The following is an 18,984-nucleotide window of genomic DNA, read 5'->3' on the forward strand; positions in this document are numbered from 1 at the left end:
TCTATTTCCTGGAAACAGAATACTAAAACAGTGGTTTCCAGAAGGAGGTGGCATATACATTGATCCTGTTAGGGTCGCGGGTAATTCCACCGCCTAGGCCGCACCTAGGGTGCACCCAGGCCGCCTAGGCTGCACCTCAAGGCAGTCTTGCGGGACCGCTGTAGGTGTTCTGGGTGCAGCTCTCAGAATTCGGCGACAGAGGCCGTGGATCTTGCACTTTCCCCGAGTCAGTCGCACAGCTCCACCCAGCGCCCTTCCCCCGCGCCTCCTCTACCTGGCACCGCCCCTAGTCAGGAAGGTTCCACACGGCTCACAGCGTGCGGAACGTGACAAGAGGAACCTGCACGTCCCACCACAGTAGCTTCGCAGATGGACAGAGCCTCGGAGCAATTGCAGCTCGCCAGCCCCTGCGGGAGTCGGCCAATAGCAGCGGCTGTGCTAGGCGCGCCCTGAGCCCCGGCCGGGAAGGGGCGGTGCGATAGGCAGGGCGGCCCGGGCGGTGAGAGCTCCCTCCCGGCCTGCGCGGTGCTCGGCATTCCGCACGCGTCCCCATCGCTCTGCAGACGCGTCGTCACCCTCTGTCTGAGTTCCCGGCTTCTCGCCTCCGCTCTGTTACCAAAATGTCGCTTTCTAACAAGCTGACTCTGGACAAGCTGGAAGTGAAGGGGAAGCGAGTCGTTATGAGGTAATTATCCGCTTCTGCCCGCGCGCTCTCGGGGCTCTGCCGCAGGCCTCTCCAGCCCGGGCTGAGTTGCTATTTTGTCTGCCCAGAGTTGCTTTTAACTTTCAGCTGGGTTGCAGGGGTCCTAAGCTTGCTGGGTGACGCTGCCGTCCGGTGGGCTGGAGGCTGTGCCTGGGATTGATGGTTCCTAATCGCATTTTTTCCAGCCCATGTGGTCACCAAATTTTGGGAGTGGATCAGATTGCTGAAGAAAGGGCTCAGATTGCTGGGATCCATTTTGCCCTCTTTCCTATTCCCAAAATGCAATTTCATCATCTCCAGCTCCCAGTTAGTAAGTTGGGACCTAATGCTTATCCCGCAAATCTCTAGGCCTAAGTAAGGGACCTTGAAAGGTCATTGGGCTAATTTCTTCTCCATCGCCCTCGGCCAGCCAAACGAGAAAAGGCCCACGTTTTAAAGGTCCTTGCTATGCCGGGCGTGGTGGCGCACGCCTGTAATCCCAGCACACACCTGTAATCTCAGCACTAGGGAGGCTGAGGCCAGAGGATCGCCACGGGTTTGAGGCCAGCCTGGCTACATAGTGAGTTCGAGGCCAGCCTGGGCTACAGAGCGAGAATCTGTCTCAACCCCCCAACCCCCCAAAATGTCCTTGATGAATATATGAATTATGTATCGCAAACATGCACCAATAAAAGAAAAAAAAAAACAATGCGATGTCCCTGCACAAAATGTTACCTTTCCCAGAGGATGTTGCTTTAAACGTTAAAGATTAAAACCCCATTAAGAATTGGGGGTAGGAGGCTGGGATGCACTGGATGGGGCCCTGCGGAGCTCATGTAATAGGCCTCCGTTGGTTGCCCCACAGAGGCCTTGGATTCCAGGGGTTGCATCAGGGTTGTGGCACATGCTGGGTAATGATAGAGCAGGTGTGTATCTGCTCACACTTTGAGGTCCTCCAACCTCAACCCCATATAAGGCTATGGAAGTAGAATATTAGAATTGAGGTAGTCTCCCTATGTAGTTGGTGTTCTCCCGCACATGTGGATCTCTGGTCGTTTAACATGGCTTCTGCCATCTCTGCCATCATTACTAGCATGGTGTACAAAACTTGTACTTTATCCTTTTTGTAATGTTTAGTACATTTGTGCATAACAAGAGTAACGTGCAGGACATTGTTACGTACATAACGGATGGATTTAACCTTGAGCAGTCCAAGAGTTTTTTCTTTTTTTTAATTGGGGATTAAACCCAGGGCCTTTCCACTGAGCTATATTTCCAGCCTTTTTTATTTTTTATTTTGACAAGTTAGCCATGTTGGGGTGGAACTTGTGATTCTCCTCCCTCAGCCTACCGGAGTGCTGGGATTATGGGGGTGTGCTACCATGCCTGGCAGAGAAGTGTTTTTGAAAGGCCGTAAGGGTTTGTGTCGATTGTCTTGTGCACCCTTGACCCTTTGGGAAGTGGTTGATTGATAAGTAGGGTTTTTTCTTTTTCTTGTCTTTTTGAGGCAGGATCTCACTATGCAGTTCAGGCTGGCCTTGAGCTCACTTTGTTGCCCAGGCTGGTCTTGAACTCACAACGTCTTTCTGCCTCCCCCTCCCCAGTGCTGGGATTCCAGGCCTGGACCACCATATCCCCTTTTGATGTGGATACATTGTACTGGTTTAGGCCTAGGACAGAAAGTTACTTTGTTCCTTGATTATTAATGTATCCCTTGGGCATACTCCACTGTAGTACTGCTTTTTTAGAGGAGCCTAGGCAGCCATGCACAGTCAGCTCAATGCCTTTTTGCTTCAGTGCCTGTATGTGGTGGTTGCTGGCAGTATTTCAGAAATGGGGCCTCCTGAGCAGTGAGTGGCTGCTTGCCTCTCCCTCTGTCCTGAGAAGGGAACTCTGGTGTTTGCTGACTTATCTAGTCCCTTAGGTTGAATTGCCAAGGGAAATTAATTGATTTTGGAGGGGGTACTTTAGATAGTCGAAAACCTTTGACTAGTTAAGTACCAGGTTCCACCTCAGGTTTTTTTTTTTTAGGGTTTGTTTCTTTACAACCCTTTTGAGTAAGTTTCCTGCTTATTTTTGCAATGTCATTTCCTTTTTTTTTCTTACAGGTTGCGAGTCATCCTTTGGTTGCTTGTAAAGCACTTCCCTTTTCCATGTTCCTACCTGTTCTTTTTAAACTTCACTGGTTTTTTTCTAACTTGTAACTTGTTAAACAACAGCCCTGATTCAGTGGAAAGAGGCAAAAAAGCTGCGAGCAGAGGAAACAAGCTTCTGAGACGGCCATAATATCCCAGTTTTCTAGGCCGGGACAGTAAAAGCAATGATGTGCACGGTTTCTTTGAGAAGTTTTAATGGAATTGGAACTATAGTCCTGAGATTTCAAATAATAAAGATTTGGTATTCTTATTCCAACCAAGTCAATATTTTTTAAAGTTTTATTTTGAAATAATTATTGTTATAACTTGCAGAGATTATACAGAAAGGCCTTTATGTTCACTGACTTTCTCCCAATGGCTACATCTTACAATACACTTGGTGTAAATTGTAGGTAATTGACATTGGTTTAAAATATATATAGTTCTATGCCAGCTTATTACATGTGTAGATCTGTATAAACAACACCATAATCAAGATGGAGAACTGTTTATTCACCACTCAGATCTCCCTCATCCTGGCCTTTCTAGTCACACTATACTATTCCTAACTCCTGGTAATTACTGATCTGTCCTCTGTTTCTAACATTGGTCATTTCAAAAATATTGTATAGAGTAGACCACACAGTATGTAATTTTTTTGAATTGTCTTTACACTTAACATAATCTCCGAAAATTTATCCAAGCTGTCACCTGTATCAACTGTACATTCTGTTATATTGTTGAGTAGTTTTCCATGGTATGGGTATATCATAGTTTAACCATCCATCTTAGGACATTTGGGTTGTTTCGAGTTTGGGGCTGTTACAAATGAAGCTGCTGTGAACATTCTTGTACAAGTCTTGATATGGACATCGGCTGCAGTTTCTCTTGAATGAACAGCTAGGAGTAGGATTGTTGGATATTTAATACTCTCATCCATCCCCCTGGCATGTTAGGGATTGAATTCAGAGACTTGTGCATGCTGGGCAACTGCTTTACCACTTAGCTGTACTCCTGACTCATATTTAACATTTTCAGGGGTCTCTAGCTTGTTTTCCAAAGCTGCTGCACCATTTCACATTCCTACCAGTAGTGTATGTGTGTTCGGTTTCTCTGCATCCTCACCAGCTTTGGTGGTGTTTTGGTTTTTTTTATTTTAGCCATCCTGAGGTGTGTTTGATAATACCTGAACTTGCGCCTGACACAAAGCTTAGGAATGTTACGGGGAAGTGAAAAAGCAAAGGGTGGAAATTTTCCTTAATTGCAACATGTAGAATGTGGAGGAAAGAACAGTTCCTGTGTTGGAATCTTCAGAGAAGAAGCCACAGGCAGAGCTGTTGGGAGTGGGGGATGGAGAGGAGAGGTAATACAGAGAGCAATGAGGAGAGAGAACAACTCAACTTTTGTCAGTAAGCTGGTGCCATGGTAAATTAGATAGATGAAACAGATTTTGGGGTGTTTTGGCCTAAAGACGTTCCTTCCTGTGAGGTACTAGCACTGCACTGCAAGGAGTGGCTTGTGCTCCCCCTTATGGCATTAGCCTTTGACCATGAGCTTTTCTGGGAGGCTGCATGGGAGAGCATGAGCCATGGTAAGGGGATACTCTATCCTCTTTGGAGTGTACTTTACAGCTGGCAAAGGTCCTTGTTCAAGACATTTAAAAAAGGTTCTTAGAATCAAGTGCCTTGAAACCAAGTCGAATGTATTTCTTAGAATCATACTGCTTTTAATTTTGAAGACTTCCTTTAAAAATGTTTGACTATAAAACTGTTTTCACCAATCCACCTTTGCAAAAGCTACTCTCCACTGAGGTAGATTGGGGCTCAGGCCTAGGCCATATAGGGATTTAGTGGTCCTTTTAGTAGGTCTGTATTGATTTTGTAACTATCTGCCAGCTGTCAGCTATAGAGGGAAAGGGGTAGTGTGGAAGGCAGAGGGGAAGAGTTTTCTGATCTAGGACAACAGTGGTCTTTTTGATTAGGTCATATTTCCTGTAATTAGTACCTTAAGTGAGTAGTGCTAGCTATTTTTAGTAATGGTTGATCTGTCTTTCAAATCACAGAATTACAGATTAGAGAAGCAATAAATAACATGTAATAATAGCAACATTTTTATAACACTTCGTGCCAGATACTCTTTGAAGCAGTTTACAAAGTGCTAAGTTGTCTTCTGTGAGATACTGTCATCCACACTATATAGATAAAAAAAAAAGTCACTTAAAATGATATTGGCCAAAAAAAAGGATGATCTTGGCAGACAAAATTTAGACCTTAAAAATAGCAGTCGCACATCATTGCTTCAGATATATTGATGTAGGCTGGGGTGCCATGGACTTCAGAAGACTTAGTTTTTAAAAATGGTAAAGCAGCCAGGCATTATAGATGCATGCCCATAATCTGTAGCAATCTGGGAGGCTGAGGCAGGATCACAAGTTCAAGCCAAGCCTGGGAAAGTCAGTGATTTAGTGAGAGACTGTCTCAAAAGAGAAAAGGTTGCAGATATAGCTCAGTGCCAAGTCCCTGAGTTCAATCTCCAGTACTGGAAGATGGGGTGAGGGAAAGTATTGTAATCTATTAGGTAAGAAGGGAAGGACTGAAGTACGATATTAGCTTGTACCTTCTTGATTAATTGGCATCTAACTGCATATGTCTTACCTGCTCCTCTCAAGCTGTTTGAAAGAAGTTGTTTTACTTACATTGTCTACGTATTGCTGTGTGACCTTGGTACTGGTGACTCTAGGCTTCTTTCTAGACTTCAGTCACAGGCTTTCTTTAAAAAGAATGATCTCTTGACGTGGTTTATTTTTCCAATTATTTTTTTTTTCTTTTGAGTGTTGTTAGTTTCACAAGGACCTAGAAATAGTATCTAAAGAATCAGAATCAAGATGCATTCGTTGTTGCCCTCAGGCTGCTACTCAGGTACTGTCCATGCCAGGCTCTGATAGAAATAATTTTAGGTAGAACTGGTTTTACCTTCCCCAGTCTTCAGGTGTAGTTCCTGTAATTTAAGTAAGGTTTTATATTTTAAAATTTCTTTTTAAAATATGAGATACATGTCTAAAAGGGCACTAATCGTAAGATCAAAAAATTATCACCAAACAAGCACATTTGTAGGCTCAGATCAAGAGGTAATGGAATATTATCAGAAGCCCCTTCTGGTTCTATCCCAGTCACTGCTTCCACCCCTTCCCCAGGGCTAACTACTATCTTGACTTTTAACACCACTGATAATTTTTAAGGTGAAATTTGAACTTTCAGCTCATTTAACTGGTTTCATATAAGTACTTTTTGTAATCTTTTAGGGAACAATAAGTTGATCATGAACCTGAAACTGAAACTTCTTTTTTTTTTTTTAAGAGTGGATTTCAATGTTCCTATGAAGAACAACCAGATAACCAACAACCAAAGGTAAGGTCCTGGTAAATCGGGGCTGGCTTTAAGATGCCCAGATGCTTTAAGATGTGTGGGTTTAGCCAAGCATGGTGGTGCACGCCTGTAATCCAAGCACTCAGGAGGCTGAGGCAGGAGGATCAGGCAGGAGGACTGCTGTGAGTTTGAAGCCAGCCTGGGTTACACAGTGAGTTCAAGGCCGGCTTTTACTACATAATGGGAACCTGTCCCAAAAGAGAAAAAAGAAAAAGGAAAAGATGTGTGGGTATGAATACACAGGATAAATGGTTTTCCTTTCATACTGTAGAACTATAGCAACTTAAGCCATACGATTTTAGCTTTTTACTCACTGACCCTCTGATCTACTTTGTTATGAGGTTGTAGGAATTTAAACATTCTTAATTTATGAGAAAATACAAATAGAAAAAATCATCCTAAGAAAGAAGTACCTCCATTTTTAAATTTGAACTTGAAGTTACTCCTTTTTTACAGAATATCAAACTTTTAGGTTGATTCTCTTGGAAAATGAAGAACTAAGGAAGATAAGAATTTTAATATCTATTATTAAGCTTCCATGTAGTTTTAATTTTTTAAATGAAACAAACTTTTATTGAATCTTAAATTGTGGGATAGAAATACATTTCAAGAGATTTAATCCAACACCAATGAAGAAATGATGGTACTGAAATTTTCCCTCCTCTACCACACTAGGATAGATTACTATTCAATCTATAAGCTTACTTGTAGTTTTACAAGACTATTCCAGATGTTTCAGATAAAGGTAGCTTTCAAGAATTTTGATTTTTTTTTTTTTAATTTGTTTTTCCTTTTAAAAAACAGCAAAGACTGAAAAAAAGTCATTTTCAGTGCATTTAGCTATGTTAATACCTTGCATCCTAGATTCAGAAGCAGAAATTTTAAGGGATAGTACTTTTGCTTCTGACTAGGTTTTTATTTTAAATGAAAGATATGAGCTAGAAAGGTACTTCCTAACCATCTAGGCCAGTGTTGTCTATTAGAAATGTAATATGAGCCATATTTTATTTAATTTTATATCTGAAATAATTATTTTAATATCAGTAAAGAAGTTAATTAAAGGCATATCTAATTTTTGTTCTGACTCCTCAAGATCCAGGTTTTTTTTTTTTTTTTTTTTTTGTGTGTGTGTGTGTGTGTGTGTGGTACTGGGGATTGATCCCTGGGCCTGTCTACTGAGATAAAGTCACTAAGTTGTTTAGGCTGGGCTCAAACTTGGGATCCTCCTGCTCCAGCCTCTCAGAATGCTGGAATTACAGGTGTGCACCACCGTGCCAGGCTTCCAGCATATAGATTACACTTATATAGCACATCTCAACTTGTATTAGTCTCGTTTCTAGAATTCAATAGGCATACATGACTAAGGTACCATTTTTTATATTGTAGATGTGGACTCCACACAGTTTTAGATATTAGTCCCAGAATAGGGTCTGGCATTTTGTCAAGAACATCCCTGCTATATTATAGTGGCAAGATATTTGTACATGGACACTTCAAACCGTCTTGATTTGTGTTATTCTGCAACATGCAGACAGATTAGAAATTTACTTGTCATGAATAAAGAACAGAGAAGCATCTACGACAGGCTTCCAGTGGGGATCTGAGTATATTCCTTTTTCCACAGTAAAAATGTAGAAATTGTATGTAGTGTTTCTGTTTAGTCCTAAGATTTTAAAATCTGTCTTTAATAGATATTAATTGTACATATTAATGAGATTGTGTGATATTTCTATACATGCATATAGCATGCATTCATCATATCCAACTCCCCCTCCCCCATTCCTGGTAATCACTATTCTACTTTCAGGTTGAATTTCTTTTAGTTTCTCCATATGAGAGAGAACAGATAGTATATAAGTGACGAGATTTCATTCTTTATTGCTGAATAATACTAAATTTTGGATATATGCCATATTTTCTTTATCTCTCCGTTGTTGCAGCAAACATGGGTATGCAAGTATGTTTTGTCTGCTGGCTTTGTTTCCTTTGGCTATGTACCTAGGGAAGCTGGTCATACAGGTACCCTCTACCTAGTAACTACCCAAATTTCGGGCTTCTAGAGGGCAGCACATGTTCCAACATAAATGACCTTGTTTGCGTACTTAGTTTAGGAATAGTGAACACCCTTTGTCAGGTGGATGGCTGAGGGAACCCACTGAAAGCGAACTTAAACACCAGCCAAAGGCCAACCTTCTAAGCAGGTTCTCCTATAGACAGCAGTGTCAGGCTTGCTATACTTCTTTTCTGCACAAGGGGCAAGTTATGATGAGATTATAATCTTAGGTGAAAGGTTAGTGTCATATTTAACTTCTTTCCCTTAACACAAACCTGAGAACAACTGCTGAGTTGCTGACAGCAGATTTGAAAGAACTTGGAGAAGAAAAGAGGCTTTAAAAAAAGAGGCCTTTTGTTTTGTGAAGTCGTGACTAAAATCTTATCAATTCCTAGGCATAACTTTGCTCTGCTTGCTGTTTCCTTCCTCTCTCCCTCCTTCCTTCTCTACATCTTTTTCTTTCTTCTCCCCTTTTCTTTTGCAGAATCAAGGCTGCTGTCCCAAGCATCAAGTTCTGCTTGGACAATGGAGCCAAATCAGTTGTCCTTATGAGCCATCTGGGCCGGCCTGATGGTGTCCCAATGCCCGACAAGTACTCCTTACAGCCGGTTGCTGTAGAACTCAAATCTCTGCTGGGCAAGTAAGTGCCGGGCTTTGGTGCTGGTGGATTGAGTGGGAGGACAGGTTGCGAGGCATATTGTTATTGGTTCTTGATTTTTAGACATTGAACTGTTTTCATCTCTTGCTGCCCCCAGGGATGTTCTGTTCTTGAAGGACTGTGTAGGCCCAGAAGTAGAGAAAGCCTGCGCCGACCCATCAGTTGGGTCTGTCATCCTGCTGGAGAACCTCCGCTTTCATGTGGAGGAGGAGGGGAAGGGAAAAGATGCCTCTGGGAACAAGGTATGACTTGTGATTTTGGTGTTGAGTGTGAGTGCCTCAATCTGGAAGAGTCTGATTGAAGAACACAGGAAGCTCATGTTTATTTTTCCTTAGACACTTTTTTTATTGAAATAGACACATAAAAATGCACAAATGTACAGCTTAATATATTACAAAGTAAATACACTTTGTAACCATCACTTGGGTCAAGGAATAGAATAGCATCCCAGAAGTGCACTTCATGCTCAAATGATTTTGAAATACCTTTGAAAAATCTGTGAACACTGTTGCAGTATAAGAGTGTTCAGTAGCTGGGCGTGGTGGCACACGCCCAGCACTCAGGAGGCTGAGGCAGGAGGATTGCTGCAAGTTCGAGGCCAGCATGGGCTACATAGTGAGTTCAGGGGCAGCCTGAATTATACAGCCAGACCCTGTCTCAAAAAACCAAAAAGAAAAAAAAAAAGAGAGTGTTCAGATATGGTGATATTACTTCAGATTTAAAATATTTTCTTGAGACTTATAAGCCAAAAAAAAAAATTATAAACCATTTTCCTTTAAAAGTCTTAGGAGGTATGGGTATCATCGCCACTTCATAAACTGTCTCAAACAATAAAAGAAACTAAGTTTCAGAAACGCAATCATTTGGTTAAAGTTAGTGCTATGCTTTATAGCTCAGTCCACTAGATTGGAAATCTTCTCAGGGCATGGTGGTGTGTGCCTGTAATCGCAGAACTCCAGGAGGCTGATGCAGGAGGATCCCAAATTCTAGTCCAGCCTGGGCAACTTAGTGACTTAGCAAGACATGTCTCAAAATAAGACATAAGAAAGGACTGGGGATATAGCTCCATGCAAAAACCCTGGATTTGATACTCAGTGCCACACACATGAAAGAAAGAAAAGAAAGGAAAGGGAAAGGAATAGAGTGGAAAGGAGAAGAAAAGAAAAGGAAGGAAGGGAGGGAGAAAGCTTTTTTTCTAAAGGTCCAGAGAGTAAAAGTTTTAGGCTTTGGGGGTCATATAGTTGGTTATAACTGCATATAGTGTCCGTCGGATTTACTCGGCTCTGCCAGTCATGCAAAAGCAGCCATAGTTAGCCCACGAGAACAACTACTGTGACTAGACAGGCAGAATTCGGTTATTGAAACTGGCTCTTTGAGCATGATTTTGAACTTGCCAATTGGCCAGAAGGTAAACTGAAGGCACTTTTTAGTACTTTCCACTCTTGCCTTTAGTGCCTGTGAGAACAAGATGCCCCAAGGATGGTATCTCAGTCCTCTTTTGACTTCTGACATTTCTTAAGGTCATCCAGAGTGCTTGCTTTCAAGCAGTTTCTTTTCTTAGCAGCTCAGGCCCTGGTCTTTGCCTTATCTTGCCTTTGGCATGATCTCGCTACAGTAGTAGAAATCAAATGCTGATCTAAAATTTGGTGCCCTTTTAAACTGAAACTCAAGTGCACAAACTCTTAAGGGCATAGAGATGGCAGGAGTTAATGAGAAAGTTGATGTAAAACATTTTATTCAGGAAGATGAACTATGCTAATCTGACTTTTTTAGTTAATCACTTGACATTTAGTATCTAATAACTTTCAGTGCTTGAAATTTCAGGAGCTCATCATAAGTTCAAACTGGATACAAAAACAAAGTGAACACATAAGTTTTATTCCATTGAAATCTATTTATTTAGCTCCTAGGGATTGAATCCAGGGCCTCTCACATGCTAGGAAGGTGCTGTAGCACTGAGCTACATCTCCAACCCTACAATTCTTATTTTACCCAGTGTGTCTACATCGATCTTTCAGAATGAATGTTGTCTTCCTTCTAGTTATTGGCAGATAAAAAGTGAGTTCTGATGATTATTGTTTGTATGGGACCTTTTCCTAATGAGCTTTCAATTTACCCTGTTTTTCCTTAAATTTTATTTTATTTTATTTTTTTTTAGAGCAGGGTCTCAATCTATAGTCCCTGCTGGCCTTAAAGTCACTATGTAGTCCAGGCTGGCCTCAAACTTGGGTTGATCCTCCTGTCTCAGATTGTGAGAGTTCTGGGATTCTAGGTATGTATCATCACACTTAGCATAATTTTTTTTTTTTTTTTGGTTTGTTTGTTTTTGATTTTTGAGACAGGGCCTTGCTTTGTAGTGCAGGTTGGCCTTGAACTTACTATGTAGTCTAGGCTGGCCTTGAACTTGCAGCAATCCTCTTGCCCTAGCCTGCCAAGTGCTTGGATTACAGGCGTGCGCTACAATGCCCGGCTTCACAATTCTTAAATAGAGTGGTTATCATGCCTTTTTGGCAGATGGGAAAATTTCAAGGACAGAGAGCAGCTTCTCAATGGTTATACAGTGAACTCAGGTCTCCTGATGTTTGGGTAGAATTATTAATATATTGTCATCTTCTACTCATCAGTTGCAAATGATTTTTCCATCGTAGAGAGATTAGGGGGAACCCATGGCCCTTATTTTCAGCATTTGTGCCTCTGCAGTTCTTTGGATCATGAGAAGAAAACTTCTCTGTGGCAGACTCGTTCACCTCCTTGATACAAAAGATGGGAATGGACAGTGACTGAAATGAACATGTATTCTGTGCTGTGTATTCTTCTGCACCATTTCCTGTCCATCTTTGCTTAGTCACCTGCCAGAGACCCAGAGACTCTTTAACTTGTTCGTCCTGCCATACTACTTTTTCTAACTGAGGGATCCTAAGACAGTGAGCTGCCATCTCACAACCCTGTGTTTCATTTGCACTGTTTCCCCACTCTCTTTGTAGGAGGGTATTTCTTTCTTTTTCAGATGCGTAACTTCCAGGGAAGTTAAAATACCTCCTCTGTAACAGATAGGTTTCGGGGGTACTTTTCTCTTGTCATATTCTCACGTGCCTTCTGTCCCAGCTTGCCCTTGTTGCTTTCATGAAGAATATATGTGAGGGCCTCTTTGTAGAAAGGCTTGACAGCCAGCAGCTTGAGTCAAGTATAATACTAACTTTTATAAGGAGAATATGTTAAAATGAGAAAATAAGTCAGAATAAGGAAAGGGGGAAGGATAATGGGAATCTTGACCTACTGGTTGAGGAAAGGCCAATGGGACAATAGTAACCTCACGTGATTAGAGATTCAGCCCTGGTTTAGGAATATTAGGCTTTGAACTTTAACAGAAGGAAAGCGAGCACAGAAACATTCAGAAATGACCAAAGGACTTGGAATCCTTGAGGGAAAGAACACATCTTGTTGCTAGTTGTAAAAAATTGCTGTCCCACCAACACAGGTTCTTTGGAGATGTTCAAGAAGACTCTTGGTCATATGAGGTATTTTTACAGTTGTCTTTGGAGCCATCAACATTTCCTGTGTTGGACTTGTGTGTTTTATTCATCTCTGCAGATTAAAGCTGAGCCAGCCAAAATAGAAGCTTTCCGAGCTTCGCTTTCCAAGCTGGGGGATGTCTATGTCAATGACGCGTTCGGCACCGCACACCGAGCCCACAGGTACCAAGGGCCTTGCTGGATACTGGGCTGAGAGCAGTTTGTTCACCCAAGCAGCCCAAGTTTTGGGTTACTCTTGGAGATTTCTGTTATACTGTGTTCCTTTTTTGCTTTTGTCTCTAATTGAATCTGCCATTGTGGCTTTTGTTGAGTATGCCTGATCCAAAGAGGAAATAAAGATTAAAAAAAAGTTGGGAATGTTAGAGCTTTTTGTGGTGCTTCGAGAAGAAGCTGCTCTAACATTGGATATTTTGTACAGACTCTCCCTTTGGGAATGTTATGAGCTCTTATGCTTCATGAACTAACTGATTACTTACTGTGACTGAGCCCTTGGCCTGCTGAAGATTATTAATTTGGCATCTTAAATTATACTTACGCTCATTATTTTTAAACTTTGCCCCGATCCTGCACTATTAGTCAAAAACTGTATCTTATCCTTTAATGTTTTTTTAAATTACAGTGTAAAGATGAAAATTATGGTCTTTGGAGCCTCAGAAGTGATGAAAGCTTTTTAATAATAAAGACTAGGAAAAATGGTAGGGTTTGACTAGACTTTGAATTTCTTTGGTCTTTTCTAGCTCTATGGTGGGAGTCAATCTGCCACAGAAGGCTGGAGGATTTCTGATGAAGAAGGAGCTGAACTACTTTGCTAAGGCCTTGGAGAACCCAGAGCGACCCTTCCTGGCCATCTTGGGCGGGTATAAAGAAAACTCTTGGGTCATTGTTTAAATAGTGTTTGCCTGGTCATTGTTTAAACAGGGCATAACTTGGGTGGCTTATTTTCAGCTAGCACAATCACACTGGGTACTCGAGAATTCAATAAAGGAACCAACTATAGAGGTGATGGTAGGGTTTAGAGAAAACAGGAAGGAAGGCACACTAATACAGAGCTAGTAATAGCCATCAACATCCCTAGGCCTAATGGACAAAGGAAGGAATCCAGAAAGGATAGCTGTGAGGAGACGGCTGGCCATGGAGATTGCAGTCTTTGGTCAAGGGACATAAGGACGGTTATCTGGTAGTGAGGGAACGAGGGAAGTAAATACTGTGATCTCCTTTCCATCGCAAAATGTCCCCTCCCCCACCAGGTGCCTATAACTCTACTGGAAGCTGGAAGGCAGTGGGTTCCCTTGTGGTCCACGTAGATCAGCCTTATTGTATAGGTCTGGGGGAGAAGGGTAGGAGATGGTTCTGGGGGGAAGAATGGGGAAAGATCTACCAAAGGGGTGCGTCTTACAGTTTTGAAACTTTGTAATTTGAAGCTCTTACATACTACTTGTTAGGGAATAACTATGAAAACACCCACCTATGTGTTTAATATATTTTTGTATTGCTTACATTTCATTTCTCCATATCACATACCTCTTTTATATTTTCTCCTGTGGGGAAAGGCAGCCTGGAGATGGTGATACTCTAATGCTTTGGTGAAAAGTTTCAGAATTGAGGGTTAAGAGGAAGATAAATTTTAGGTGATAAAGTAGGGACAATGAGCAGAGACTGCTTGGATACGACAGCTTCCTGCTATCCAGATAGCAGACACTTAAGTGATTCATTTTATCCTTGGTGGTGACCAATGTTTACATGTAAACTAGTCTTGCCATCTATACCCCCACACCACTGTGCGTTCTTACCTCTGTGACATAGATCCTGTCATAGGATTGGTCTCACAGGGAGGTGAAGGGGTATGGGCATTTATTATCTTATTTTCCTCTATTAGAAAACAAGCTCTGAAAGAGTAGGGATCTTTGTATTGCCCACTGATGTTTTTCAGAGACCTAGAACAGTGCTTGGTACACAGTAAGTGTCCCGTAGAGACACTGGATTGTTTAAGAGAGAAATGCCATGAAGCAAATGTGCTAGCAACTGAGCATATGAATTTAGACTAGAAATATCTTATTTTTTGTTCAGTGTTTATTATTCTCTATTTGTTGTACAGTGTTATCCCTGCTTCAAGATTAGGACAGTTCTGAGTGTGCTCAGGGACCTCAAAATTAGTAATCTTGCTCAGGCATAACTGGCAATCTGGATCCTGTGAATTTGGAAGGGGTATAAAAAAGAACAGTTTCAGCCAGGCATGGTGGTGCATGCCTGTAATCCCAGCACTCAGAAGGCTGAGGCAGGAGGATCGTTGCAAGTTTGAGACCAGCCTGGGCTACAAAGTGAGCTCAAGGCCAGCCTGAACTGCACAGCGAGACCCTGTCTCAAAAAAAAAAAAGAACAGTTTCAAACCCATAGTTTCTTTAAACCAGATTATTTTCTCTTTTCTTTTCCTTCCTTCCCTCCCTTTTTCCCCTTTCCCCCTCTGTGTCTTCCTCTCCCTTTCCATTTCCCTCTCACTCTTAGGATTGAAACCTGGATCTCATGCATGCTAGGCTAGTGCTCTGTTACAGAGCTATACCTCTATCCCAAGTGTAGGTTTTTTTGTAAGCCCTTCTTGATCTGGAGCCACATATGGAAATAACTTCTTTGAAATGGTTTGGCTTTTTGGGTTGGAGAAACAGGGCAAAGTTAAGTACCCCTTTTGTTACTTTGGGACATTCCTTTCTTCTCTGTCTTAGTATAAAACCTCAGGCTCTGTGTTATTATCACTAGTATTATCAGTAGTCAGTTCTTTCGGTGATGATTCTTGCTTTCCCTTCCAGAGCTAAAGTTGCAGATAAGATCCAACTGATCAATAATATGCTGGACAAAGTCAATGAGATGATTATTGGTGGTGGAATGGCTTTTACCTTCCTTAAGGTGCTCAACAACATGGAGGTAAGAAACTAATGTCAAGTGGATGTGCAATAGCTCTTCATGGTAAGAGTAGGCTATATAAGTTTAGAAACAAAACCAGATTCTGATGTAAACCCTAAAATTTCCCATTTGAATTTTTTTTATTTTTTGTACTGGGAATCGAACTCAGGACCTTGCGCTTGCCAGGCAGGCGCTTGTGCCACTGAGCTGTATCCCTGGCTGAATTTATTTTAGTAAGCTCTTTTTTTTGATCTTTGCATTATTCCTTTATATTGTGTATTGTATCTGGTTCTTGTCTGCTTTGTGAGGCACTTATGTTCTTAGTAGAGGCTGATCTCTATCATCTTGGCCTCCCCGTGTAGATTGGAACTTCTCTGTTTGATGAAGAGGGAGCCAAGATTGTTAAAGACCTGATGGCCAAAGCTGAGAAGAATGGTGTGAAGATTACCTTGCCTGTTGACTTTGTCACTGCTGACAAGTTTGATGAGAATGCCAAGGTGGGCCAAGCCACTGTGGCCTCTGGCATACCTGCTGGATGGATGGTGAGTCACTTGGGTGGCTGGTAGTATGAATGAGCAGAAAGCTTTTGGTGTCATCCATTTGTCTAACCAACACACGAAACTTTGTGCAGTGCAGGGGATCTAATCTTGTAGGCAAGTGCCAACAAACATTTTAAAACAATCTCTATAGGTGCTTTCTGAGCGAGGGCTCCAAATGTTGCAGCGAGGCACTTTTTGTAGGAGAACCCATGGTGTTAGCAGTGGTATTAGATGTCATCAGTGTTATGAGGGCAGAACCATTTTTGGTTTCTTCATTTGTTTCATATTTAGTTAAGCACTTACTATGTATGGGAGACAGTGCTATGTAGTTATGTGGTTTGGGCCACTATGGATTATGTTGCTATCTTAAAACCTGTATAAGAAAACTATATAAAAATATTTTGTAGGCATATATTAATTACAAACAATGAAAAAATATATTAAAAGCTAATATAAAGAATTGATCATAATTTTCTCCACATACTATTTTGATAGCTGTATAAAATTGTATCGTTAGCATCCTAGTTTGCTCAGTCATTTTTATTTTGTTAGGCATTTGGGGATTATTTAGTTCATTGTATTGTCCCAGTAGCAGCATCATTTTTGAATTTGTTAAAATTGCAAATTCTTGAGCCTTACTTAAGATTGACTGAATCAAAAACCCTAGGAGTACAGCCAGTCTATCCTATCCTATCCTATCCTATCCTATCCTATCCTATCCTATCCTATCCTATCCTATCCTATCCTATTCTATTCTATTCCATTCTTCTATTCATCTATGTTATCTATCATTCATGGTGCTGGGGCTATGAATCCAGGTCCTCACTCACGCCAAGCAAGTGGTCTACCACTAAGCTATATCTACAGCAATTTTTTTAACAATGCTGTATGGTGATTTTGATGTCTAGCTTAGTGTTTATCAGTTTCAACACTGTATCACAGGTTTTGTTATGAAGGGCTGATGTATTTTGGGATGTTTAGAGCATCCATGGCCACTAGGTGGCAGTGGTACACCTCCTCTCCAAAGTTGTACAGCCCAAAATGTCTACACATTGCCACATGTCCCTTGTAGACAGGTAGAAGTGGTCCAGGCTGAGAACCACTGGTCTAATTCTTGACTGTCATATATAGTGTAGTGAAGCATGCCTTTATTAAATAACTTGGATTTGATCTTCTGTAAAGCAGAATTTTTGAGTCAGGACACAAACAGGTTTATAAAGACTGAAAGGTAATTTTTTGGTTCTTGCATTCTGGTGGAGGTGGCATTTGTGCCTTTATGTAACTTCTGGGTAACTCATTCTCTCTCTCAATTCTGTCCCCAGGGCTTGGACTGTGGTCCTGAGAGCACCAAGAAGTATGCTGAGGCTGTTGGTCGTGCTAAGCAGATTGTGTGGAATGGACCTGTGGGGGTATTTGAATGGGAAGCTTTTGCCCGGGGAACCAAAGCCCTCATGGATGAGGTGGTGAAAGCCACTTCCAGGGGCTGCATCACCATCATAGGTAAGGGCTCCTGTATAAATCTAATATAGTAAACCTCGGTTCACAAATGCTTTTGTTTGTAAACAATGTGGTTTGCATCTGCATTGGGTGACGAACATGACCACAGCCATCTTTTCTGTACGGACACAAACATGGCCATCTTTTCCAGAACTGTGGAATGAATTAAGTTCATGCGCCCAGGTACCAGTGTACTTCCGTGAGCTGGCAGGACTCTAATCAGTGGAAAGCAGAAGAGATAGTTAACTGTTCCTGGGTCTCTTAGCTTTGGGTAGATTTTGAGAATTAAAGGGGCATATAATTCATGGAGGAGATTTTTGATGAAGTGGAGTTCATCAGTTACTGTTTGGATTCTTTACTGTTTTGGCACCAGTTCTTCATTTTAACTTTTTCTCTTTTTCCTGGCTTTCATTCAACAGGGGGTGGAGACACTGCTACTTGCTGTGCCAAATGGAACACAGAGGATAAAGTCAGCCATGTGAGCACCGGAGGTGGTGCCAGTTTAGAGCTCCTAGAAGGTGAGGTTCTTCCTTGCTTTTTGGCTTATTTGTGGGTGGAATGGAGAAAGTCAGTGGGTAGTTGTCATTAACGGTCATTATTAGCTGGGTAGTACAAGTGGAAGAAATAAAAACAAAGCACTTACATGGTTTTTGGTGGGGAGGGGCAGATAAGAACTTGTTACATATGCATTTTAGTAGACCAGAGACCCAAACTGCAAAATTTGCCCAGCTCCTGGCTATATACATGGTTAAGTAGAGGTGGTTTGTTACTGGCAAGGCAGAGGGTGGCAGATTTGGCTCAGTGGACCCTCTAGTAATGCTGCCTCTGTGTGTTCTCTCTAAAACAGGTAAAGTCCTTCCTGGGGTGGACGCTCTCAGCAGTGCTTAGTGCTTTCCTGCCTTTTGGTTCCTGTGCACAGCCCCTAAGACAAAATAGTATTTTCTGCATCTCCTTGGCATTAGCTCAAACTTTCCTCCACATCAAGATTTAGCTGGTGGCCAAAGGACGCAGCATCAGTAACCCTTATACTACATCTCAGCTGATGTTTACTGCACCCTGGACTTGACTCCATTCTTCAAGTTGCCATTTAAGTTTCTTAGTGACTAAATCATTGTGCATTCTAGAATGCATCTATAGTTGCCTGTTAAAAAAAGAAAGTGAGCTGTGTTTGAAGTAGCTTATTCTAATTGGCTTTGTCACTGTTCACGACTCAGCATGGAAACAAAATGAAACTCCAGTTGTAGGGAGGGAAAAGTTCGTGACGATCTATTAAATAAAAAATAAAAGTGTTCATTGAAACTGGATTTTTTTCCGTCACACTTTGTTAGCAGGCTTGGGGACTGAGTCTGTGTTAGGAAGGTATCAAATATCTGCATTTCTGATTACAAGAAACGGGTTGGCAGCGGTGCGGAGGTTCAGTTAGGTAAATGTCTACTCCTTATCGAAGGCCTACGTTATAATGGATGTGCTTTATTTTAAATTTTTATTAGACATGATCCTAATTTTAAAAAATCAATGCTTTTTAAGCAAAAAAAGTGCCGTAGCTCCTTCCTCCCATTTGTGATTC

The 18,984-nt window shown here is 41.6% G+C and overlaps 1 protein-coding gene across 1 annotated transcript; it reads left to right on the forward strand.

The window, feature by feature from the left end:
- The first annotated feature begins 455 nt into the window (after positions 1-455).
- Pgk1 (phosphoglycerate kinase 1) lies at positions 456-18,721 on the forward strand. Its single transcript, XM_005412630.2, has 11 exons — positions 456-685; positions 6,174-6,224; positions 8,780-8,935; positions 9,051-9,195; positions 12,545-12,648; positions 13,224-13,343; positions 15,288-15,402; positions 15,744-15,923; positions 17,243-17,420; positions 17,837-17,935; positions 18,265-18,721. The coding sequence occupies exons 1-11, from the start codon at positions 621-623 to the stop codon at positions 18,303-18,305; spliced, it is 1,254 nt and encodes a 417-aa protein (XP_005412687.1). The 5' UTR covers positions 456-620; the 3' UTR covers positions 18,306-18,721.
- Positions 18,722-18,984: the final 263 nt, after the last annotated feature.

Source organism: Chinchilla lanigera, unplaced genomic scaffold (genome assembly GCF_000276665.1).
Source record: "Chinchilla lanigera isolate Chin_1 unplaced genomic scaffold, ChiLan1.0 scaffold00156, whole genome shotgun sequence".
Classification (NCBI taxonomy): domain Eukaryota; kingdom Metazoa; phylum Chordata; class Mammalia; order Rodentia; family Chinchillidae; genus Chinchilla; species Chinchilla lanigera.